Source organism: Leptonychotes weddellii, chromosome 4, assembly GCF_054177405.1.
Source record: "Leptonychotes weddellii isolate Sample4059 chromosome 4, ASM5417740v2, whole genome shotgun sequence".
Taxonomy (NCBI): Eukaryota; Metazoa; Chordata; class Mammalia; order Carnivora; family Phocidae; genus Leptonychotes; species Leptonychotes weddellii.
This window is the reverse complement of record NC_138372.1, coordinates 153,945,989-153,973,042: the sequence shown is the minus strand read 5'-3', so window position 1 is coordinate 153,973,042 and position 27,054 is coordinate 153,945,989. Positions and strand designations below refer to the sequence as shown.

General features: G+C 35.3%; 1 protein-coding gene across 1 annotated transcript in view; it reads left to right on the top strand.

Moving 5' to 3' along the window:
• Positions 1-27,054, top strand: part of MRPL13 (mitochondrial ribosomal protein L13) — a 42,564-nt gene that overhangs the window by 6,048 nt on the left and 9,462 nt on the right. Inside the window, exons 2-5 of the mRNA XM_081816473.1 lie at positions 5,572-5,665; positions 11,765-11,825; positions 18,145-18,231; positions 24,395-24,516. Of these exons, the coding sequence (XP_081672599.1) occupies positions 5,572-5,665; positions 11,765-11,825; positions 18,145-18,231; positions 24,395-24,516 (364 nt within the window). The remainder of the gene's footprint in view (positions 1-5,571; positions 5,666-11,764; positions 11,826-18,144; positions 18,232-24,394; positions 24,517-27,054) is intronic.

The following is a 27,054-nucleotide window of genomic DNA, read 5'->3' as shown; positions in this document are numbered from 1 at the left end:
TCCCTTTGCCCCTCTCCCTGCTTGCGCTTTTTTGCTCTCTCTCTCAAATAAATAAAATCTTCTAAAAATAAATAAAAAATTAAAAAGAAAAGAAGCAGAGAGAAACTTATTTAGCATTTTCTAAAGTTATTATTAGATTATCCTAAAATACTCCTGATCTACATGAAATGAAACAAAAGTTGCAAACAGTTCTTTTTTTTTTTAAAGATTTTTTTATTTATTTTTTATTTTTTTATTTATTTGACAGCAAACAGTTCTTAACATTATGAATGCTAGCACACCAGTTTAACAAAGATTAGATTAGATCTAGTCCAATCTCTAGCATTCTGCTTTGTATTATTTACATCTTGTAAGGACTTGTTAGAAAATAAAGTTTAGGATGCTGTTTTTAAAGTTAGCCAGCTAACGTATTTTTCTTTCTTACTATCGAGTTCAGTGTCAATTTATTTCAAATGTCAATTACTGCATCATTTTAATTTTGCAGTCTTAATTACACATTTATTCTTCTGCTCCTAGGATATCATCGTACAAAACAGTGAAGGAGTATTTTGCTTCAGGTTACATCCAGAATACTTAACTCCTTTGGAAGATATTTAGATATTATCAATAAATTTGAACAACACTCCTTATTCCTATCACAGTGTCTTTACACTCAGTAGATTTTGTGGTAACCTACATGGTCATCTGTTCTATTGGCTATGCACAAGTTCAGGGATGCCAAAAATAACATTGAGCTAGGCATTTGGACATTTATCTTTTAAGGTTAGAAACAAACGTAATGGCCAAAGCCAATTTTGTTATGTATCACTAAATTGAAATAGCTATTTTTCAAACATTTCTCAAACCAAATCTTGTATGGAGACCCAATATATAAAAACAGTGCTGCACAGGGGCACCTGGGTGGTGCAGTTGGTTAAGCGTCTGCCTCTTGGTTTCTACTCAGGTCATGATCTCAGGGTCATGAAATAGAGCCCCATGTCAGGCTCCACGCTCAGCGCAGAGTCTGCTTGAGGCTCTCTCCCTCTGCCCCCGCCCTCCATGTGCTCTTTCTCTCAAATAAATAAATCTGTAAAAAAAACAAAGCAGTGCTGCGCTGGCTGAAGGAGGGAGAAGATGCTGGACCCTTGCTCTTGTGAGTCACCTTCTCAGAACCTGACATCTCTATCAAATACAGTTTTAAAACCACCAAGCTAAACCAAAGAACTTTTATTTTTTTATTTTTTTTTAAGATTTTATTTATTTATTTGAGAGAGAGAGCATGCGTACAAGTAAGGGGAGAGGCAGTGGGAGAGGGAGAAGTAGGCTCCCCACTGAGCAGGGAGCCTGATAACAGGGCTCGATCCCAGGACCCTGGGATCATGACCTGAGCCGAAGGCAGACGCTTAACCGACTGAGCCATCCAGGTGCCCCTAAACCTGGGTTTATTTTTTTTAATTTTTTTTTATTATGTTAATCACCATACATTACATCATTAGTTTTTGATGTAGTGTTCCATGATTCATTGTTTGCGTGTAACACCCAGTGCTCCATGCAGTACCTGCCCTCTTTAATACCCATCACCAGGCTAACACCTCCCCCCACACCCCTCCCCTCTAGAACCCTCAGTTTGTTTCTCAGTCCTTAGTCTCTCATGGTTCGTCTCCCCCTCCGATTCCCCCCCCTTCATTCTTCCCTTCCTGCTATCTTCTTCTTTTTTTTTTTTTTAATAAACCAAAGAACTTTTAAAGAAGGATTTGACGCTGTGAAGGGGATGAAAAGACAAGCTACAGACTGAAGGGAAATATTTGAAAACTACACAGCCCGCAAGAAATAAACATGTAATTAGGAAATGAGCAAAATACATGACCAGCTGGCAAATAAACACATAAAAAATTCAACATTATTAGCCATTAGGGAACAGATTAAAACCACAATGAGATATCACTGCACATCTATCAGAATAGCTAAAATAAAAAATAGTGGCAATAAAAATGCTAGTGATGATGCAAAGAAATTGGATTACTTACACATTGCTGGTAGGAATGTAAAATCGTACAGCCAGTCTGGAAAAGAATATGGCAGTTTCTTATAAAACTAAACATGAGTTTACCATATATCAGTTGCACTTTTGGGCCTTTGTCCCAGGGAAATTAAAACACAAAAACCTGTACCAATTAATAATACTTCTGTATTACTCTTTATCCCCCTCTGTTTATCAGCTCCTGGCATATTGTATATTTACTTACTTGTTTGTTTAATGTCTAGCTCATTCCACTAGAATGTAAGATTTATTATGAACAGGGATTTCAGTTGTATTCTTTCCTATATTCCCAACATCAAGAACAGTACCTAGCATTAGTAAGTAGTAAGTTGGTTAATCAATCAATCAATGGAAAAGGAGTATAAAGCAGATTTTGGAAGAGAATCCTGCCAAACTTATATATATCTCCATCTGAATCTACCCTTGTATGGAGTCTGAGTAGCTCAGACGATTTTGAATGGTCTGATTTCTAAGATAAGAACTAGGAGTATCTCCCATGAAATCTAAGAAAGGAATTGAATGGGAGCCAGACGTGATAGAACAAGCCCTATTTACATTAAAGTGAACACCAGGAATTTTTTTTTAACACTGTGACTGGTAACTCCCATTATATGAGTCTACATTAAGAGTCTTCAGAAGGAAGCTTATAATGTAGGTGGAGGGAATAAAATTGTACAAACAATAGGACAAGATAGAGTTAAATCAGTATCATAAGAGAAATTCAGGCACCTTTGTGGAATCAAAGGAGGTTGGCTTTGGTATTAGGAAAGGCTTTATGGAAGGACTGGTATTTATTTTGGAACTTGGTATTTATGTGGAACTTAAATTTTTTGGATAAAATTTAGCAAGTGGAAATACATCAGGAGAGTATTTCTAGTGGATGGAACAAAGAAAAGATTGGAGGATCTGTGTATACATTCCTCTATGTGTGTGTGTGTTTTGAATAGAAATAATGGAATAATGCTTCGGGGAATAGCAAGTGTAGTAGTGAGATGACTGTGAGACTTACAATGTAGAAAGTGATTTTAAGATGCCTAGCTCAGGCCCTTGCATGTGGAGGATACAGAATGAATGTTACTTCTCTTTCTCCCAGGCAATTTTGAGGAAAAATTGGGAGTTCTGGCTTAGGGGAGAAAATGAGCCAAAACACTGAAGTCGTAGCACTGAGAAGCACCCCTGATAGTGTAACTCATCATGAGACCTTCAGTTCCCTGACGGGAAGCTTTTGAGTTTCCACTTTGATTGATTTTGTCTGAATTTATTTGGCACCTAATATTTATTTATTTATTTATTACATTTATTACATTTATTTAGTTTAGCACTGAATATTATAAAAAGGGGCCAAATAAGGTTACACATCTAAGGTGAGAATTTTTTATGAATAAACTCAGAATTCCTATTCTAAAAATTACTTACTGAACTCTAATTTTTTTTAATCTGAAGGGAATTAATTTCTCTTGGAACATCTCTTCATCAGGCAATAGAGTTCCAATTTATATGCATTTGGTGCATATTGTAAAGCATAATTTTTTAGTTAAAACCTTAAAATGAAATCTGTCTATTTAACAAGAAATTTAGACAGAAATGATTGTACTATATTCAGGATCTCAGCCTTTAACGATACTGGCTTTTGTTTTAATACGTAATGCAGTCAAAAAACCAAATATTTAATTGCTGGTTAGTTCTATTTAGAGTCAGAGAAGTGCTTCTAAGAGTATATTTAATAGAGATCTGGCATAAATTATGGAGAGAGAGTAACTTTTCCCAGATTAGATAGTCATACCTTAGAGATGAAAGAACATGATTTTCATCTACTCCATGGTATTCTTTCTAATATCCTTTGAAAGATCCTTTTTGATCTCTACAAAAGAGAGTAGCTTTGTTTGGAGTAGCTCAAAGTGCTTTTTGCATACTTACAGCTTAAGTAACATTTTAAAAATAAATTCAGCTTTTGTGTAAAGTTAACAATTCCATTTTTCCTCCATGTAAGTGTCACGGAAAGAGCCAGAACATGGTGTTAAATAACATGGCATGTGAGCTTTGGCAGATCACTTAATCTTAGCAGGCCTTAGCTTCTTCAACTGTAAATGTCTGCTTGAAAACTAAGGTAACTGAAGCATTCTCTGAAACGATGCAGATCTCTTCTCACCCTCTTTGTTTTTCTTTTCATTTGCCCAATTGCATTCCTTAGTAGCCCACTATGGGTCACTTATAGGAACTCTAGGCAATTCACCAAATACAAACTATCTTTTCAACCCACTCACAGCAAACTTCCTGGATCTTTCCTTTACATTTCTAGATTCCTTTTCACTGTGGTAAAGAAAACCTACCTGCTTTATCCTCTTTCCTTTACCCTTGTTCCACATAGACTATGAATGTACTTCTCTCTGAAAATGCTGTCATTCAAATTCAAAGCTCTGTGTAGAATCTTATAATGTAATCGTTAGTTTTCATATATGGTTATTTATTTATACTTATTTTTTCAGGTTTTTTTTTTTTATTTATTTGCGAGAGAGAGAATGAGAGACAGAGAGCATGAGAGGGAGGAGGGTCAGAGGGAGAAGCAGACTCCCTGCTGAGCAGGGAGCCCGATGTGGGACTCGATCCCAGGACTCCAGGATCATGACCTGAGCTGAAGGCAGTCGCTTAACCAACTGAGCCACCCAGGCGCCCTCAGGTTTTTTTTTAAAATAAGCTTTTAGAATCTTTTTAAGTTTCCCTTTTACTATAATAGGCATTTAAAAAATGTTTCTGATTACTTGATTTTGTAATGTATAGTGACTTCTTCGAAAACTGCATGTTGACTTTTTAGGGTTTTATGTTTTGTTTTGTTTTGTTTTAGATGAACAGCCAAATTTAGGGGTACTTTCACTGGAAAATTAATCTAATACATATATTTTAATTTTCAGGCCATCTGTCATATCAAATATGCATGTTGTCATAGTTGAGAGTGGCAGTTTAAATGTAGCTAGTTAAAATGTGGGTGGAAAAAGCCTTGGGTTAGTAGTTAAGTGTAAGATCATAGTACTCTATTGTTCTCTGAATTTGAGAAGAATAATCAGTTGTGATGTTTTCACATTTGTTTTCAATTTGCCTATTGGTAAAATACACCTTTTTATTTCTATATGCATATTGTTTTCAATTTGTCTTCTATTTTTAAGACAAAGTTTGTATTAGATATTTAAAGATATGTTAATATAAACATTTTAGCAAAGTGTAATTATTAATGGGAAAAGACAATAGGAATAACAATAGTTTGCCTTTCAAAGATGTATTGTCGTTATTGGCATCTTTATTATACTCTCTGTTACCTTCCAGTGTTGAGATTTTCCAAATGTCTGGCCAATTCTTTCTATACTTAAATGTTATATAAAAGAAGAACAGAACAGCAAAATCCTGTTCAAGGATTTTGGTGTTACACTGTGACTTGCTTTATATATTTTAATGTGTTGTTTAGGCTTTGAAAAGCTTTATAAATAACCAAGATCACTTTTTCTTAAGGTCATGGCTTTCATATAAAATCTTTCTTTCTTTGTTCTTTTTAAATCTAGGTGACTGTGGGGATCATGTTGTCATTATGAACACAAGGCACATTGCATTTTCTGGAAATAAATGGGAACAAAAAGTATACTCCTCACATACTGGGTAAGATAAAGCTATTGTCCAACAGACATATGAAAAAATGCTCACATCACTAACCATCAGGAAATGCCAGTCAAAACCACAATGAGATACTACCTTACATGTGTCAGCATGGCCAGAATCAAGAAGACAATACATAACAAATGTTGGTGAGGATGTGGAGAAAAAGGAACCTTCATACACTGTTGGTGGGAATGTAAACTGGTGCAGCCACTGTGGAAGACAGTATGGAGGTTCCTCAAAAAATTAAAAATAGAACTACCATATGATCCACTAGTTCCACTACTAGGTATTTAGCCAAAGAAAATGAAAACACTAATTTGTGAATACATATATACCCCTATGTTTATTGCAGCATTATTTATAATAGGCAAAATAGAAAAGCAATCCAAGTGTGCACTGATAGATGAATGGCTAATGATGTACACATGTGCACATGCACTGGAATATTACTCAGCCACAAAAAAGGATGCAGTCTTGCCATTTGCAACAATGTGAGTATATAATGTTAAGTGAAGACTCGGAAAGATAAATGACATATGATTTCACTTATATGTGGAATCTAAAAAACAAATAAATAGGGGCACCTGGGTGGCTCAGCCCATTAAGCATCTGCCTTCAGCTCAGGTCATGATCCCGGGATCCTGGGATGGAGCCCCGCGTCGGGCTCCCCGCTCAGCGGGGGGCCTGCTTCTCCCTCTCCCTCTGCTCCCCTGCTCCTGCTCTCTTTCTCTCTCAAATAAATAAATAATCTTTAAAAAAATAATAATGAATAAAAAATAAATGAATAAACAAAAAGCAGAATCAGAGCTATAAATACAAAGAACAAATTGATGATTGCTAGAGGGGATGAGAGTGGAGGGGATGGGCAAAATGGGTGAAGGGGAATGGGAGATACAGGCTTCCAGTCATGGAATGAATAAGTTACAGGGATAAAAGGTACAGAGTGGGAATATAGTCAGTGGTATTGTAATAGCATTGTATGGTAGCAGAGGGTAGCTACACTTGTGGTGATCATAGCATAACATACAGAGTTGTTGAATCACTAAGTTGTACACCTGAAACTAATGTAACATCATGTGTCAACTATACTCAAAAAAAAAAAAAAGATAATGCATTGTCAAGGAAGATAGGTAGTTGAAATATATTACTTTAAAAATACTATTGGTCTTACTAGGGGTGCCTGGCTGGCTCAGTTGGAAGAGATGCCTCTTCATCTCAGGGTTACGAGTGTGAGCTCCAAGTTGGGTGTAGAGATTATTTAAAAAAAATTTTTTTTTAAATAAATAAGTAAACAAACCCATCCCTTAAAAGAATACTATAGATCTCACTTAAAAAGCTATTTTCAAAAATTGGCATTTAAGAAAATACTAATTTTGCATATGCTACATATATAATTTAATCAAAAAACCCACAGAACTATACCAAATACTAGTTATTACTGACAGTATTTGTTTTTCCTAGGAGCTTTTCACATAACTTCTCTGGTTTAGATTATTCTCATTTTTTAGTCAATCTTCTCAATTTTTTCTGTTTCCTATCATTCATGTTACTGCTATTTCCTGAACCATAATACATGAGATGTTTAAGGAATGGTGAACAAAATCCCAAATTTGGAAGATACCTAAAATCCCCACAACATACTTTTCAAGATCCAGGTCTCTCTGCCAATGTTTGAATAATAGCCATCTTGTGGCTTGTAAGGCAGCCCATTCATTCCACCTTTGAAATGGTTTAAATTTTAGAAAGCTCTTTATGCTATTGAATCATAATCTGTTTTTCTCCAGCTTTCATACTGGTCTTAGTTCTCCTCTTTGGACAGTGTTAAATAATTATATCTCTTCCACAGGACATCCTTCACATAATTTTGAGAAAGGGATCAATAAGAGCCCATTGATTTGTGTTTGGCTAAACATGTATAGTCCTTCAGAGTTCTTCATATGGCTTCCCTTTGACTATCGCCTTTATTTCTTGGTCACTCTCTAGATATAGTCATTTCTTGTCAGTGTCTTTCATAATGAAATATACTCAACTGGCTATGTTCTGATGGTTTCCTGGTATAATGGGAGTCCTCCATCTTTCAGTTGCAAACCTCTATCGCAACAGAACTTTTCTTCAAGGCCATATCACTGGGTAGTACACTAGTTCATGATCAGCTAAAACTCCTAAGTCTTTCTTAGACATGCTGCTGTTCAACCATGTATCTTCCTTCTTGTATGTTTTAGTTGCATTTTAACCCAACTGCAATACCTTAGTTAAATTTTATCTCCAGCCTTTTAAAATCTTGTGAGATCTTGATTGTGTAATGTAATGTGTTAGTTAACCCTTCTGCTTCAGGTCATATATAAATTTAATTAAGCATACCTTCTGTACTATCATGTAAAAGATGTGTTAGAAATGTTGACCTTTCTGGGGCGCCTGGGTGGCTCAGTTGGTTAAGCGACTGCCTTCGGCTCAGGTCATGATCCTGGAGTCCCGGGATCGAGTCCCGCATTGGGCTCCCTGCTCGGCAGGGAGCCTGCTTCTGCCTCTGACCCTCCCCCCTCTCATGTGCTCTCTCTCTCTCATTCTCTCTGTCTCAAATAAATAAATAAAATCTTAAAAAAAAAAAAAAAAAAGAAATGTTGACCTTTCATGGGTTCCTGGGTGGCTCAGTCAGTTAAGCGGCTGACTCTTGATTTCAGCTCAGGTTATGATCTCAGGGTCCTGGGATCAAGCCCCGCATAGGGCTGCATGTTCAGTGGGGAGTCTGCTTGAGATTCTCTCTCTCCTTTTACCCCTCTCCCCACTCATGCTCTCTCTCTGTCTCTCTAAAATAAATAAATAAATCGATCTTTAAAAAAAAAGTTGACCTTTCATTCTTGATTAAAATTATTATTTTATTTCCAAGTACACCTTCATCTTAGACAAGCAGACTTTAATAGCCCCCCTAAGTAGGTCTCAAATGCTGGGAATAACTTTTTTGCTTCCATTAGCCATCCTTTGCCCATACAAATGCCCAAATAAGTTCACAAACGGCTTTAGTAATTTCTACTATTAGGAAATCTCTACAGATAAACCAAGTTCTATAAAATTTAGAGATAATGGGGGAAGGAAATATGAAAAGTCAGGATAACATGATGTGATAAAAGCATAAAGGGGAAGTATTGACACAAAATGCTACAGTAATTGCTGTAGCAATAATATCTGTAGTGATACCGCAGATGAAGGAAAATAATAGCCCTGCCAGTAGTGAACAGCTCGTGTAATGTACCCTCTGCTGATGGTGTCCTCTTCAGTAAAGCTCTCCTATCTATGGATGAAAATCTAAACTGTTGTAAATTGTTGGTACCCAGCTATCCCTTCTGCTTCAGAATCCTTCATTTTAGCCAACGTATTGCTATTTCTTGCCTCTCTGCCTTTGCGTGTGTTATTCTCCTTCACAGGAGTGTTTCTCAAGAATTCTCACATTTATCCATTAAAACCTGACTCAGATATCACCTCTTCTGGAAGGCCTTCCCTATTTCGTCATCCCCCGTAGGGTTAGTCACTTTTTGTTTCTGTTTCTCTTGACTCTTCACTTTGTTCCTTCACCTCACTGGAGGTACCACTCTTATTATGCTCATAACACTGTTACATTATGTATTCAAAATTTAACTCTCTAGTTGTAAAAATGTTAATATACGATAATTTTAGAAAATGCAGAAAAATGTAAAGAAGGAACTAAAAATCATTTTTCATCCTGTGGACTAAACATTTTAATACATACACAAGTTTACATCCTTTTTCACTTTATATAAAATTCCCAGAAAGCTTTTTTATAAATATTATTGTTAGTCACTGTGTAGTAGTATACAATATGATTTGCATATATAATGATTGTTCTGTTTTTTAAAATTAAAATTTTTAATTTCATAAAGAGTCCCCAAAAAATCTTTATCCATTAGGCTTTTTCAATATATAGGGTAATCTAAAATAAAACTAGAAATGTAACGAATTTCAAGATCAAAGGGATGATAATAGGTCTTTTAAGAGGTATTTCTAAACGTTACTGTAATATTGCACTAGGAGTGCATAAGAATGCCTGTTGTAAAACTGCTGACACAGTGCTGCCATAAAAATGATTTAATAATAAGATTCTGCTACTTCGATGGGCATCTGATTGTTTACATGTGCCTTATAATAAGGTATCGATGCCTTCCTTAGCACCTTCTCTGCGTATTTTATCTATTAAGAATGTTAATCCACTATTAGTTTACTTTTTACGAATTTTCTTTATATCCTTTGTTGTATGGTTATTTAACTTTCATATAATTAAATCTCTCTTTTCCCTTGTAATTTCTTCTGTGTTTTCCAGTCTCAGAAAATCTTTTCTCATCTAAATATTTCATAAACATTCGCTTCTCATGGTTTTAGAGGTCAGGCGAGATGTGTATGTGTGCACCTTGAACTTTGACTCTAACTGTTCAGTCATCTAAAATGTATTGATATGAGTTAGAAATACAGCCTACTGTTAGATGCCTCAGTAGAATTCACTTAGTCATTTTTCCTGTGGACAGGATACCGTTAAATTTATTGTATATCCCCAGCACTCAGCACAATAGGCATTCAATATTTACTGAATTAATTTGAATTGAAAAAAATTTGACGAACATTTAAAACAAAGTTTCTTCTCTTCCATTCAGGCTATCCCTGCAGGAAGAAGTGTGTTACTTTTTCACCAGTAAAAATCAACTGAGTATTTATTACACTATGCAAGTCATTCGTCTACTCAGAATTTTATGCTCTCTCTCCAGATTCTCTAAAACGTAAATGGTATTGTGCTTTAGAATTTGGCATCCCAGTGTTGAAAACAGAGAAGTGATTTTTAGCGTAGAAGGTGTAAAGTACTTTTTTCCATGGAGAGAATGAATACAGGAATTGAAGTCTAGACAGGTATTTCTTTTTCTGAAACTGAAATTCCTTGAAACAAATGCAAGAGTATCACTTTGAAAATTATCCATCTTTCTCAGCAAACTTCTAAATCTGCTTCTTCAATTTTATTCCTGAAATGTGGTTCTTTCAAACGTTTTCAAGTCTTGTCGAAAGAAACTTATGAAAGGAATCACATTTTAGGTAATCTTTAACTTCTTTTGCAGAGTGCACTGAGTTTGTTTTCTTTTCCCCTTCCTCAGAAATCATTTGGACTATATTTATCCATTCAGCATAATGAAACCTCACATCTGTATATTGTTTTTGTTTTAAATTTCTTAAGCAGTTTCACAAACATTTTCTCATTTGACTCTTGTAAAAATCTTGAGAGGTAGATAGGGCAGATAGTATCATTTTCTTATGTGAATAAACTCATATAAAAAGGTAAAATGAGTTAACTAATACTATACTGGTAGCCACTGGCAAACCTAGATTCTAGACTGGGATATGGGGCATCCAAGTTACTAAGCTACCACCAGTACGATCCCAAATACATATGTATCCCATATACGTATGTGTGTGTGTCTATGTGTGTGTGTGTGTGTGTGTGTGTGTATATGAATGTATATATAGTTTTTAACCTCTGTCCGTTTTATATATTTTTTTATATGAATTCAGTGAAATATTTTATTACTTAAGACCAGCGTATAACTCTTAGTGGTCTTTTACCAATTGTTAGTAGGACCATCCCCTCTTCAGAGTATGAACTTGACTTTAGAACCAAAGTGGTCTACCACTATTTTCCCCAAACTTGACCCCTAGGCTATACAGACATTCTGACTTGGCAGGAAATGTGAAGCATATTGGCTCATTGCTTTTTCTTTCTTAATTCAAGCATGATAAACTACCCCATAATGAATGAATGAATGAATCAATGAATGAAAACTTTAAATTCCCTTGGAAGATAATTATGCCATGAATTTTCCAAGATGTGGAACTTTTATGAAACACTGATAGTTGACCACTTAAAAAGAACAGCATTTCAAATAGCATAGGTTACTACTTAATTTTTTTTAAGACACTAATGAACAGCATAGTTTCCTAAAATAATAATTCCATAATAAAAATAGTTTTCATATTATAAAACATTCATTTCAAGAATACTATATCATAGCCTACTCCCAGTTTTAATGTCTTTGCTTCTTTTCACAGTTATCCAGGTGGATTTAAACAAGTAACAGCTGCTCAACTTCACCAGAAGGATCCAGTAGCAGTAAGTTTATTGTATTTTTTATTATTTGTCATCTGTGGAAAGACTGGTTCAGAAACTGTTTTTCCAGTCTTGCTTCTCTTCTAATGTAGCTAGCATGCAAGGCTATAAATTCTGTGCTTTAAATGTCTCACAAGTTTTGATAAGTATTAACCCATTATTATTCAAATCTATATATTTTCTAAATACTATTTACTATGTTTTTCACGTAGCCAAACAGTTTTGTTGCTTTTCTTTTTAATTACTTGATACCAGCCTGATTACCTAGAATATGATATGTTCACGAAAACATCTTGGGAGAGAGAGCGTTGTTTGTATCTATGTATGTTTATATATCCATTATATCAAATATGCAAAGTATGTTGTTCCAATCAAAAGTCTTACCTTTTTTTGTTCATTTCATTTATTGATTACCTGAAAGACTTATGTTACATTCTCAATTGTGGATTTGTTTTTTCCCTGTAGTTCTAGCAGTTTTTGCTTTGTATGTTTTGAAGATTTAGTGTTAGATGAATTTAAGTTTGGAATTATACTATTCCTAAGAATTAATCAGCATATGTACTTGGCCCTTTTTATCTCCAATAATGTTTTTTAACTCCAGGTGTATTTTTTTTATATTAATAAGCTGCATCAGTCTTCTTTTGATAGTGTTTGCCTGAAATGTCATTTTACTTTACACTTAAACTAGATTTTATTTTAATTTTTCCCCTCTTTCTTTCTTGCCTTCTTTTGGATTGAGTTTATTTATTAGAAGTATAAGATTAATCAATATCTTTATTTTCCTCCAGATCAAATCAAGGTCCTTAGAAGATTTTTAACACCTTCTCTCCCTCACAGTTATGATTCTTTCTCTATTCAACAGTTTTCAAAACCCTTCCAATTCAACATTCTTGTTATTGTTTTACCTAGTTACTGATTTTTTATGGTTCTCTTTGCTTATAAATCCTTTCAGATAACAGCCTTCCTTTGGGATTAATTTCCTTCTCAAAATACTTCTTTTGACATTCCTATCATAACATTCTCTTAATAGTAAACTCATTTTTGTCTGAAACTCTTTATTTTTGCCTTCTTTCTTGAAAGTTAGTTTTGCTTATTCAGTATATGCAATTCTAGGATAACTATTTTTCTCTCTCACCTGTTTGAAGCTATTGTTCAAACAGATTTTAGTTTCTGTTACTGCTATTGATAAATCACATGTCAGTTTAATATTTCTTTGTATGTATTTTGTCTTCTTTTTGGATGCTTTTGAGATCTTTCCTTTGGTGTTGGTTTTCCTGTTTCTATTCAAGTCTTGTTATTTATTTTGCTTGAGGACTGGTATCTTCAGTTCTGAAAATTTGTCAGCTCTTACATCTTTTAAATATTGGTCCTTTTATTCTTTATCTGTTCTTTCCCTTTGGAAATCTGATTATATTTACAGTAGATTGTCTCATTTCATTGTACATGATTCATTAGCTCTCTTTAATATTTTATGTCTCCCTGTCTGTGCTGCATTGTCAATAATTTCTTTATGTCTGTGTTCTAGTTCTCTATCTTTTTACCTATGTCTCATCTGATCAATCCTTTTATTGAGTTTCTAATTTGAATTATTATATTTTTTTTTTGAAGATTTACTGTTTGTCTTTTTTTTCAAGTTTGCTGGTCAGTTTTGATAGTTTTTCTGTTTCTTTGTCATACTTTGGTTCCTTCTTATTTTTTTAAGCCTAGTAAACATAATTCTTAGTGTTTATATCTGTTTCTAATATTTTTGGTCTTTGTGGATCTGTAATATATTGTTTCTGCTCAGGATACTTGATAAGCTCATGTACCTTGAAACTTCATCACTGAGAACTCTTTGAGACCTATATCTTCAAAGTGGATTTCTTCATAAAAATTTGCTTAGCAGGGGCACCTGGTGGCTTAAAGTTAAGTGCCTGACTCTTGGTTTCCGTTCATGTCATCATCTCAGGGTTGTGAGATTGAGCCCCACGTCAGGCTTTGCCTTCAATGGGAGTCTGCTTGAGATTCTCTCTCCCTCTCCCTCTACCCTCCCCCCCTTCTCTTGCATGCGCTCTCTCTCTCTTTCTCTAAAATGAATAAATCTTAAAAAAAAAAAAAAAAGATTGGCTTAGCTTCTGATAGGTGCATGGGGCTATACCAACCTAAGACCTCTTTAAGCTATACTTTATAGATTTCTGGGTTTTGATCCCCATTTTAAAAAGGGTGAATTTGGGGCCTCGAGGCCTTCAGCAGTCAGGCTCATGGTTCTAGTTTCCTATCAGGAAAGATTTTTATTTTTTAATTTCCCCACTCTATACCCTGGATATTGACTTCTGTTGAAAATCTAGGTTTATGAGGAAGTCTTTGATCCTACTTCCTGACCAAAAAAGAGGTAGTCCTTTGAAATCCAAGCCCTGCACTAAGCTGATACCCTCTGGGCAAATGCCAGCCTTAGGACTCTTTTTTTGTACTACTTTCTCCTACTTCTGGCCTCTAGTTGCTTCATGCTTTAGAAAAGATTTTTTAAAACAATATTATTAATTTCATTAATATTTATTTCTTTATCATTTGAGTTATATATAGAAATTTCTAATCTAAATATTAGCGGTCAATATTGCTAAAAACAAAATCTCCTGTTGCCATTTCACAATTTTATTTTTCCTTCCTTAATTCTTTATAACTCAGTCTTTGAACTAGACTCATAGAATAGACAATAACATTTTCCCCATTATGAACTATTTTAGCTTTATACGTAAATACATTCATAAATGAACAAAGTGTTATGCTGTGAAGACGTTGTTTTTTTAATTTCCCTACAGTGGTGAATAAAAATAGATACCTATTGTCAGGATACAATCATTTGTTTGGTGTAATACTGCCTAAAACTTCCTTAGAGGTGAGGGAGAGGGACATGTTTTATTATAGTAATTTCTGACATAACATTTGGAAGTTCCGTGCTTTGCCATTTATTTTTACTTCTTATCATTTATAGGTGTTTTACAAAAATATGCTCAGAGATTGCTTAAGAAATATTTAATGTTCTGTTTCAAAACATGTTTTTAGACTATTACAGGTCAAATAAAATATCCTGTTTTGACTATTTATGTGGATTGCATGTAATGGTATTAAAAAGTTATAAGGGCTGCTGATAATATGTACCATAAGTGCTACAACAAATTGTAGTTTTAATATTTGACAGATATTTTTAAGATTTAAATTTCTGTGTTATTCAGGCAGGCATGCTCACTATACACTAGGAGGCAGTATAGTCCCAACTTTATAATTTATAAGGATTTGGCAATAGATAACATTTGTAGAAACTGTTTCAAGTTATGTTTTATAAACAAATATTAAAACACATTACAAAATGTTTAATGAAGGCCTAGAAAATAGTTCAAAGTTAAATCCATTTGAATTATTATGTCATTTAAATAATGTTAATTTTTTTTTTTAAGTCTTAATTTTGACTTTGTATTTTGAAAAAGAATAGCTTGTTAAGGAAGAGTTCCGTTATTTTACTTCAAATCAAATAACGTGTTTGTCTGGAACAGTAGGTCTTCTGCCTGCAGACATAATTTGCTTATCAGTACTTGGTGTATGGGCTTGTAAGAGAATTTGTTTCTGATTATTAGTACAGTCCTGGAATATTGTTTGTAAAATACATTAATTAATACATTTAAATAGTTATTAGTAGGTTATTAAATATTTCAAAATATTTTTATAATTACACAGATTATTTGTAAACTCATATAAATGTGTTAATTCAGCCTTTCCTTATCAACCTCTATCATATATTTTAGTTTTATTAATAGTTTCTTTGTCCTTACATTTTTTTTTTAAGTTTTTATTTATTTAAATAATCTCTACACCCAATGTAGGGCCTGAACTCACGACCCCAAGTTCAAGAGTTACATGCGCTTCTGACTTAGCCAACCAGATGTCCCACCTCTTTGTCCTTACATTTTTTTTCTAACATGGTTCCTTTCTTATCTCCCCCCCCACCCCCAAATAAAGTTATTTTGTGTGAAACAAATGGGCACATGCCCTGGTTTTCAGATGTGGAAGCTCTTTAATATTTATTAACCTCGCTTTATTCTCTCACTTTCTGAATTCCTTAGAACTTATGCTTAAGCCTATGCAGCTATAATTACTTGATTGCATGCACACGTTGTGTTCTATTATTTGGGGCATATATTGTTTGTATGTCTGCCTTTTTCTCTCCCCTGTCAGCTTAAAACCTTTCTACACTTTCTAGCTTTCTCTAATTTGACTCTTATGTTTGCATGTTTTAATAGGGCAAGTTTTAAAAAGCCAACTTGTTAATTCAAGTGACTACAACTATATTTTTTTAAGAGCATGAACCCTAAATGCCATATAACCCTACCATAACAATAAAATTGCTATTTGGGGATATTCAGAGGATATAATGACTAGCTTATCCAGAAAAGATGCTCAGTAGTCTTAACACTGTCGATTTCTGCTTAAGACTTTTAAAAATTAAAATTTTTAAGGACAAGTATCTACATCAATGCTGTCCAATAGAAATTTCTGTCATGATGTTCTATGTCTGCACTGTCAAACATGGTAGCCACTAGCCATATGTGGCAATTGGCCACTTGAAATGTGGCTTGTGTGGCTGAGTTAACTGAATTTTTAATTGCTTTTAATTTTAACAATAGAAATCTCTATTAAAATCTCTAGAACATAGAGTATTAATAGCACTAAACTGGAAAATATATATGGGATGCCATTAGCTTGGGTATGTAGTAAGGGTTTTTTTTGTTTTTTTTTTTAAAGATTTTATTTATTTGACAGAGAGAGACACAGTGAGAGAGGGAACACAAACAGGGGGAGTGGGAGAGGGAGAAGCAGGCTCCCTGCAGAGCAGGGAGCCCGATGCGGGACTCGATCCCAGGACCCTGGGATCATGACCTGAGCTGAAGGCAGTCGCTTAACCAACTGAGCCACCCAAGTGCCCCATGTTTGGGTTTTTTGATGAGAAAATTAAAGATACGTGAAATCTTCTTATAGTGCAACACTGTTCTAACATGTATAGTTTTAGTGGGTTTTTTTTAAAATTTTATTTTATTATGTTATGTTAATCACCGTACATTTCATCATTAGTTTTTGATGCAGTGTTCCATGATTCATTGTTTGCGTATAACACCCAGTGCTCCATTCAGTACATGCCCTCTTTAATACCCATCACCGGGCTAATGCAGCCCGCCACCCTCCTCCCCTCTAGAACCCTCAGTTTGTTTCTCAGAGTCCACAGTCTCTCATGGTTCGTCTCCCCCTCCGATTTCCCCCCTTCATTTTTCCCTTCCTACTAACTTAAATATATGTCAAGTCATATTCTTGGATTATGTGTACAGATGGTAAAAATTGATGCAGCCCTCCAAATGTCCCTATCAGCAGCTTTATGAAGACCTCGCAGTGTATTTGTATATACTAGATGCCAGCAGGTCCCCAGGAGATTATGGAACACAGGGTGACACTGTGTGACCTTCTCTTGATAAAGGATATCAAATCACATTCAGACCAACAAAGAGGATAATCTTAAAAAAGAAAAAGTAAATCACGGCAAGGTTAGTTTGCCATCTTGGGAATGGGTATTGTAGAGAGAAGGGACTTTTTGTCTTCTTGAGAGGTGACAGAGAGAAACACATTATAGGTGTGATTGCATGTACTATATGTCTATTCTGGGAGTAAGACCACTGCCTGGTTTGCATTCCAGCACCACCAAGTTAGATATATGAAATTGGGAGAGTTCTTTAACCTCATTAAATCTGTTTTCTCATGTGTGAAATGAGACTCAGCATGATAAACAAGACAACAAATGTGACGCAGTTAACAATGTTAACATTGTTGTAGATTTGTGACCTACGAGTCATTCTCAAAACTGTATGGTCATGCTTACTTTATGAATTTGAAACCTCCTGATCTACCTGGAGGAAACAGGATTTAAGGCCTCCCTGGGTTCTGCTATATTCAGTATGTGACAGATTATTTGAGCCGTAGTTTCTTGTATAAGCTTAGAGAATTTCTTCTTATTCTAGCTAACATCAGTACATATGTAGATTATTTTTAATCTTTCCCTATTGTCCTTTTCCTTTAAAACTAAATTAAAGCAAATAGAGCCTAAAGAAAATAGTAATGCACAAAATAATGACAATTCCTTTGCTGTTGCTTTCACATATATCTACTTAGGTCTTAATTTCTTTCCTTTCATTTTTGTTGAATCTTAGCCTACTTGTTTTCACCACTATCTCTAAATGTGGTTGCCTTCTTATATCCCAAATCAGATTTTTCTTGTTGAGTCCTACATATATCTGTTTTTCAGATTGTGAAACTAGCTATTTATGGCATGCTGCCAAAAAACCTTCACAGAAGAACTCTGATGCAGAGATTGCATCTTTTCCCAGATGAGGTAAGTCAGTGGTCATTGGTAATGATGCTGCAACAAGGAACATGGCCAGAGCCCCTGATAAATTGAGGGTATTCATTGCTAATTTCATCAGCTATAAAAAGCATGAATTTCATATACATTTTATGTGACTAGTAGCAAACCTTGTATGAATCATGGATTAATAACTTAGTTTTGGTTGCTAATTATTTTCCTTGATTTAATTTTAGAATACTTGTTCCTAACTCAAAATTTATTCAGCTAAAAAAGTATTTGAAAAAAATAGTTTTATTTATTACTATTAAACTATTTTAAGTCCTTAGCTTTTCTCTTTAGTATAATGTAATGAAACAGTAGAGGTTCTATAATAAAATAGTTGAGTCCAGGCTCTGGAATCAGACCATCTGGATTAGAATTCGTGTTCCACCATTTACTGACTTTATGGCCATGGGTGGTTACTTATTATCTCTGTTTTCTCATCTGTAAAATGGAAATAAGAGTACCTACTTCACAAGATTGTGGTAAGGGTCAAATGAGGTAACATTTGTAGAGCACCTAGAATAGGCCTGACACAGTAAGTGCCATCATTACCATGATTGTGATTGTTGTCCTTATAGTTACTACTAGAGGAATAATGTAGGAACTAATTCTAGAATATGAAGTTATATCAACTATTTAAGCCACTGTGTGCTCTATTTAGTTAGCTTAATGCATGAGTAAATTACTCATGCTTTTATCAAAATGGTTAATGTATTACCTCTGCTTTGCATGAATGAGTAGAATTTTCCAGTATTCACTTTACCTCTGAGGTAACAAGTATGGGAGCTATGTCATCATCTAAGAATAAATGACCTTCATCAAATCACAATATTAAATGTTGTATTTCTGATTGTACTGTACCATTTTTTTAGAATCCGTACTTTCTAAAAGACACACACACACAAAATGTGTATATATAGATAGATATATAATCTTAGTTATAAGGCAGTCAGGTTTGAATGTGGATGTTTTAAGTTTTCATGGTAGTTCAGTTGAACAGCAAATTACTTAAATAGTTTCAGACTATAAAATTAATGGGCCCATTTCCCCAAAAATGGATTGTCAAATATTCAAAAGCTTCATATAACATTTTGTTGTCCAGGTCATAGGGAAGTAGACACTCATAGATTGCTGGTAGGTGTACAAAATGGTGCAACCCATAAGGAATCTGAGAATTAGGTAACATTACATATAATACAATACATACATAAGGAGATTCGTGCTTGGTTCAGCAATCTGTTTACTCTGAAGATACACAAGATTATTGTTTCCACCTTATTTATAATAGTAAAATAATAGGAAGAGTTTATTCATAGGTGATTGGATAAAAAATATTACATCCATTCAGTTGAGTATTATGTAACTATAAAAAAAGAATGCCAAGGGCGCCTGGGTGGCTCAGATGGTTAAGCGTCTGCCTTCGGCTCAGGTCATGATCCCAGAGTCCTGGGATCGAGTCCCGCATCGGGCTCTCTGCTCCTTGGGAGCCTGCTTCTCCCTCTGCCTCTCTCTTTCTGTCTCTCATGAATAAATAAATAAAATCTTTAAAAAAAAAAAAAAAGAATGCCAAATATTCTTGTGAATTGATGTTTTCCAAGACATATTGGTAAGTGAAAAAAGGCAAGGTTAAAAAATACAGATAGCATACTGCCTTCTCTGTGCATAGGTACATATACATGTTTACACACATACATACCATATCTGCTTTTTGCATAAAGAAACTCGAGAAGATGAAGTTGGCTACTTACTGAAGCATGGGCACAAAGAGATGGAAGGAGTAGGGAAGAGAATAAGGTTTTTGGAGAATGCCTTTTAGATTTTTTTTTTTTTTTACTTTAACTTTCTTATCATGTTAAGATTTTTATTCAAGGGGCACCTGGGTGGCTTAGTCAGTTGAGCATCCAACTCTTGATTTCAGCTCAGGTCATGATCTCAGATCAAGCCCCACCTTTGGCTGTGTGCTCAGCTTGGAGTCTACTTGGAATTCTCTCCCTCTCCTTCTGCCCTCCCCCCTGCTCGCACATGCTCTCTCTCTCTTTCCCTTTCTCTCTCTCTAAAAATAAATAAATAAAATCTTTAAAAAAAATAAATAAAAATTATATGACAGCACTAGTAGAAGTAAGTACAACTAGTGCCCAGATCTCATTTTTTTTTTTTTTTAAAGATTTTATTTATTTATTTGAGAGAGAAAGAATGAGAGACAGAGAACATGAGAGGGAGGAGGATCAGAGGGAGAAGCAGACTCCCTGCTAAGCAGGGAGCCTGATGCGGGACTCGATCCTGGGACTCCAGGATCATGACCTGAGCTGAAGGCAGTCGCTTAACCAGGTGAGCCACCCAGGTGCCCCCCAGATCTCATTTTCTAAATGCTATTCCTTATTAAAAGGAACCTGGTTCTCATTGGAGAAATGGTTGATTCTAGGTCTGGAGCAGAGAAAGAACAAAGTTATTATGGAGTATACACATGTACATAATTATTATTTCTGCATTGTTTATGCTGGTAAAATAATAAGTAACAGAAAATAAGGCAGTGTTCAGAAATGGGTGGAGAAATACCAAGAGAACATGGGAGGCATTTTGAATTGGTGCCCACTGACCAAATATGGGACTTTGTGAGCCTCAAAATGAATGGTAGTAATAATGGATTACACTGAGTAGAAGACAAAAATCTGTGAGCCCATTAAAAAATTATTTTTAACTTGTTATAATTTCCCTTTCTTTTCTGGAGAAGGAAAAGCTTTTCCTTAGAGAAGAATATCATCTAAAAAATATAGAAATAATACTGAATTAGAAAAGCCACCATTATCAGCATATTCTGTAGTCACTGGGTGAAAGATTATTGTAGAAAAAGATAATTCACGCAATTTCAAAACATGTCACAGAGTACTTACTATTTGAAAGGAGAAAAGATACTTTATGTTAAAGATACCTGGTGGACACCAACATAACCAAGAGATCAAACATATCATTGGTATAGGACAGACTGACATCATGTGCTCCTGCTATGAATAAAGCACTGAAGACTCAAACTATGTATAGCGTTCTGTCAAAAATGTTTAACCTGACTTTAATGAGGAAACAATCCAACAAATCCAAATAAAAGGGCATTCTACCACATAATTGGCCTGGACTCTTCAAAAGTGTTAATTTTATGAACAACAAAAAGCAGGGACAGGCTTTGTGTTAAAAGAGACTAGACTGAAGAACTTATTATGTATGTGAAACAACATAGTAACAGCATAATAACTAAATGTAGCATGTGATCCTTGAATGGATCTTAGACTGAAAAAAAGATACATAAGACAATATTGTATCAGTTTGGAAAATTGGAATATATATTTATATATCAGATAGAAAGTATTTCATCAATGTTAATTTTCCTAAGCTTGAATTTGTAATGTGGTGACATAGGAGACAATCCTTATATTTAGGAGATACATGCTGAAATACTTAGGGATGAAATATTTACAAATTACTCTCAAATGGGTCAGCCAAAATGAAAGTTTGCATGTGTTTGTATATAGTTGAAAAGAAGGAAAGCAAACATGTCCTATTTTGACAGTTGGTGAATTTAGGTGAAGGTTAGAGGAGTGTTCACTGTATTCTCACAATTTTTCTGTAGATTTGAAATTTCTTTAGAAATTGAAAAAAGTAATAACTGATCACCTTGCCCCCTGTTTATTCTACTCATTCTTCTCCTTATTCCCCCCATTTAGGTTGATCATTCCCTCCATGCAGCGGGAATGATTAAATCTCTTAAATCTCCATGAACACATTCAGTTAGCATGTTTGGGTTACTACCTTCTCAGTGTGCAGATTAAAGGAGGTGCTTCCCCTCTTCCTGGTTTCATGTGTAATGCCTAATCAACAACTTTCATTCCTCATTTTGCAGTGTTTTAATCCATTCTTTCAGTAAATTGCTCTAAGAGTGGGGAAAATTTGTAAGCTCGTTTCAGTCAGAATTGTCTTCAATTCGGCAAACATTTACTAACCCAGTATGTTCCACACCCTCTGCTGTGTAAGCACTTGGCAACTTTTAAAATTGTCTTTGTGGGGCGCCTGGGTGGCTCAGTTCGTTAAGCGACTGCCTTCAGCTCAGGTCATGATCCTGGAGTCCCGGGATCGAGTCCCGCATCGGGCTCCCTGCTCGGCAGGGAGTCTGCTTCTCCCTCTGACCCTCCTCCCTCTCCTGCTCTCTGTCTCTCATTCTCTCTCTCTCAAATAAATAAATAAAATCTTTAAAAAAAAAATTGTCTTTGTGAATGATAGCGGGATTGTTTTTCTTAATAGCTTCCCAAAGGAGTGTGAAATATTCATAAACTTTTAAAAATCTCAAATGGCAAGTAGACTTTTTCAGGAAGTAAAAAATTAGAGCAACTTAATATTTATATGTCCAGGCATCCTCTCCTTGTTCCAGTTTTGTGTGATTAAACTTACAGATTTGAATATATCGGGGAAGGGATGTCAAATATTTTTAAAATGCTTCTCAGTGAAGAAAAACATTATCAATAGTATTTATTGTATTTTGTATGTATTGGTAGTGACTCACCCTATACAAGCCATAATTTTAAAAAGCCAACCTAAGTGTTTTTAAATATTATTAAAATTTTGCCATATTAGATTTTAGAACAAATTTATAATGCCATAGAGCTCTGATTCATTAAAGCTATTTTAAAATTATATTTTGATTCTTAAGACGTTGACTGTTTTGGGCCCATGTTCTTGCCCAGATACTTGATTCCCAATTATGATATGCTCTTTGCACGGAGAATTGTAATTTACTATATAACTTTTTTTAATGTTTAGGAATGTACTGTTATGAAAAGAGGGAAATATATCTACTATCCCTGTGGAAATACTCATAGGATGCTTTCATATTGACATCCAACCATTACTTCAGTAGAGTCTCCAAAAATAACTTACCATCCAGACTCACAAGACAGTTCCCTTTCCCATATGTCTGTATCATGAGCACAAAATAAATGTAAATTCTTTTGGTTACTCAGGCTCTTCATTTTATCATTTCCTTTACTTTGTTCAATTTCTGTTCTTCTTTTAAAATATCTCTCAAATATATGCCTTACTCTTTTTTTTTTTTTAAAGATTTTATTTATTTGTCAGAGAGAGAGAGCACAAGCAGGGGAAGCTGCAGGCAGGGGGAGAAGCAGGCTCCCCACTGAGCAAGGAGCCCGATGCTGGACTCTATCCCAGGACCCTGGGACCATGACCTGAGCCGAAGGCAGACGTTTAACTGACTGAGCCACCCAGGCATCCCTATGCTTTACTCTTTAGTTTACTTTTCATTACCCAAATTCAGACTTTTTTGCATTTTACTTTTCCTTTCATTTTTCTGAATATTTGAATATATTAACCAGGGGAGAGTCATTATGGGCAGAGGGAATGCCATTAATAAAGGCACCAGGATTTCAGTGTGGAACAATGCATGAAAGGCAAGGAGATTGATAACTCAGACACCATGGCCGGGTGTGTGTGAAGAGGTGAAGTCGCAGAGATGGCCTAGGAGTGAGGACACTGGTTTGAGAAGTGACATTTTTAAAATTATAAGCCTGTAGAGGCCATCGTCTTTTTATTCCCTTTTATATTCTGAGCACCTAGCACAATTTCTGGTTCATAGAAGGAGTTCAGTTAATGTTTGTTGGCTAAATGACTCAAAGATCCAGCAGGTTTTCATTTTCCCAAGTTTTTTCTGGCAACAACATGGAGTATGAATTGAAAGGTTGTGTCTCTGCAAGCCACAGACCCCGTACATCCACTCAATCAGATGAAAAATCATGAGAATCAGCCAAGGCAGTGCCTTTCTGCAGTTGAAAGGCTGGGAATAAATTAAACAGTTTAGAAAAAATTGATAGAACTTAGTGACTCGATGGTCCTCAGAATTGAAGATATCTAACTTATCATGAGAAATAGGTTTGTCAAGATTAAAATATAAGGTACAGTATTATAATGAGATTACTTTTATCATTAATATACTTTTCAGGGATTTTCATGGATTTATAGAGATTGTATTGTGTTCCTCATTCTATAAATATTCTTTTGTTTGTAATTTTTTAATATTTACTAAGTATTACTAATTTATTACTAAGGGATGTATTTTAAGAAAATTAAGCCTAAATTTTATTTAACCTAGGACATACCAGAAGATATTCGTAAGAATTTGGTGGAAGAGCTTCCTCAACCACGAAAAGTACCCAGACGTCTAGATGAGTACACGCAGGAAGAAATAGAGGCTTTCCCAAGAGTGTGGTCTCCGTAAGTCTTTTCTCTTTCCTGTCTTTTTTTTTTTCCCCCTGTTTTTTTCTTAAGCTCAGTTTAGTATCCCCTGTTTCCTTAACCAAATGACCAAAGATCCTTGAGGGTGGGAAGAGTGAACTTTTTTTTACTCCCCTGGATACTCTTTCCATCTTCGACCTGCAAATAAATTCTAGATGTTGGTATTAGAACCAAAAAGTCTCTAAGTCTTAGAACCTTGCTATGTACATGCAAGGGTGTTCATAGGTGCCTATAATTGTCAGATATTTTGTTTAGGATGAAATTACTTAGATTGATTGTTGTCTCTTGGAACGATAAATAAATAGTCATTACCATTTTCCAGATTGCTTCACTAAGCTTGAGAATATCATCTAATGAAAAGTCATCAATTCTGGATAATTAATAGTCCTGATCCAAATAGAAAAACAAAATAACAAACACTTTTTGCTATCCTCTACACAATTTCCTCTGTCTGAGGTCTGGAAAACTGCTTGGTATTGACATACTATCTCCCATCTAATTGTTTGCAGGTTTCCATATCTGGCCTTCCAGGGTCTTCGTGACCTGGTTCCTCTCTGTCTCTGAAGCTTAACTTCTTCCCACTTCACTGGTCTAACGATAGCAGCCTGTTTAAGATTGTCACCCTTTTTACACAATTTAATTCTTCCTGGTCTTTGTTTTGCTTCACTTTGCCTAGAACAACATGTCCCTCCCCCATGCTCTGAAATAACTCTTAAGTCATTCTTTAGACCTTAGTTCTGATACAACCACCTTTAAGAAGCCTTGTGTAAACACCAAGACCAGACTAAGTGCCCAGTCATCTTCTGCCATAGCACCTGCCGTGTAACTCTGTCCTTACCACAGTCAGCTTGTCAAGAGCAAGGGCTGCATCTTGCTCATCACTGATCCTCAGTGCATACAACAGTACTTCATCTAATGGGGACTTGGGAACATTTAAGAATTTATATAGTAGATCTAAAAGAGAACCATACATCCTTATTGCTTATACCCTAGACAGCTCGTCTTCCCACAGACGCTACCCTCTGTGCTCTGAAAATTCTTATCTCTTTATTGGCTCTTTGGCCAGATAGGTTTGTGAAAATATAAGCCTTTCCAGCATTGTCAGTATGTCCAACAATCTAATCCTTGACTCTCTCATTATTGCATGTATATAATCTTCAGACTCCACACAGAGAAGTCTGTAGGGTATTCTCTTTGAATCTTTTTGATTTTGCTGACTTATATCAAGGTTCTCCTTTACTAAATCTGCAGATGAAGAAAATAATTATTAGTGACCATTTATTATAGTGACTATTTGTTGGACACTTTCCAATTGCCCAACACTGTGCTAGGGAGTTTACATGTATTGTATTTAATTCTCTCCACAAGCCTCTGAGATAGATCTATTATTCCTATTTTGAAGAGTAAGGCATGGGTCATCTGGTTTGTTAGCCTGCATTTGAACCCAACTGTCTGATTCCAAAGCCTATGTTCTTTCCACAGAAGCAAACTTCCTCATTAATTTATTTTTTTCAACAAATATATTTTAGCTGGGGCACCTGGGTGGCTCAGTTGTTAAGCGTCTGCCTTTGGCTCAGGTCATGATCCCAGGGTCCTAGGATCGAGCCCCGCATCGGGCTCCCTGATCCGCGGGAAGCCTGCTTCTCCCTCTCCCACTCCCCCTGCTTGTGCTCTCTCTCTCGCTGTGTCTCTCTCTGTCAAATAAATAAATAAAAATCTTAAAAGAAAAAAAAAAATACATTTTAGCTATCTCATCTGTACAAGACACTGTCATAGGCACTGAGACACATGTTGGAGAAATTCCATTAAGAACATTATTTAGGGGCTTCTGGGTGGCTCAGTCGTTAAGTGTGTCTGCGTTCGGCTCAGGGAGCCCCACATCGGGCTCCCTCCTCCGCCGGAAGCCTGCTTCTCCCTCTCCCACTCCCCCCTGCTTGTGTTCCCTCTCTCGCTGGGTCTCTGTCTGTCAAATAAATAAATAAAATCTTTAAAAAACAAACAAACAAACCATTATTTAATTCAGCTGCACAAACTTTTATTGAGTTTATCCTATGTGCTAGACATTTGGATAGATGTCTGGGATATATAGATGGTGAAGCATTTAAATCTAACTTCCTCCAGAAGTCCTTCCTATAATCCGTGAACTGGGTTAGGCCCCCTTTATAGAGGCTCATTGTACACTTTCCTTTTCATTTACTGCATTTATTCTAATGTAATTAAGTATCTGTGTGATTTTTTTTTGTTTAATGTCTTTCTCTAACTAGATTCCGTGAGGGAACTCTGTGTTGTCTTACTTACCTGAGCATAGCATCTGGCACATTAAGTAGGCATTCAGCAAATATTTATTGAATGAATAAATGAAGAAGCAAATATCCTTGTATCAGCTTTTATAAATGACATTAGGAAAGAATCTCTAGAAGATATGAAGTGAAGGTAGTAAAATCCTCCAATTTAATACTAGTTCTTCATGCTAGAATCATTGAAATTGACTAGCTTTAAAAACATTTTATTACTTTT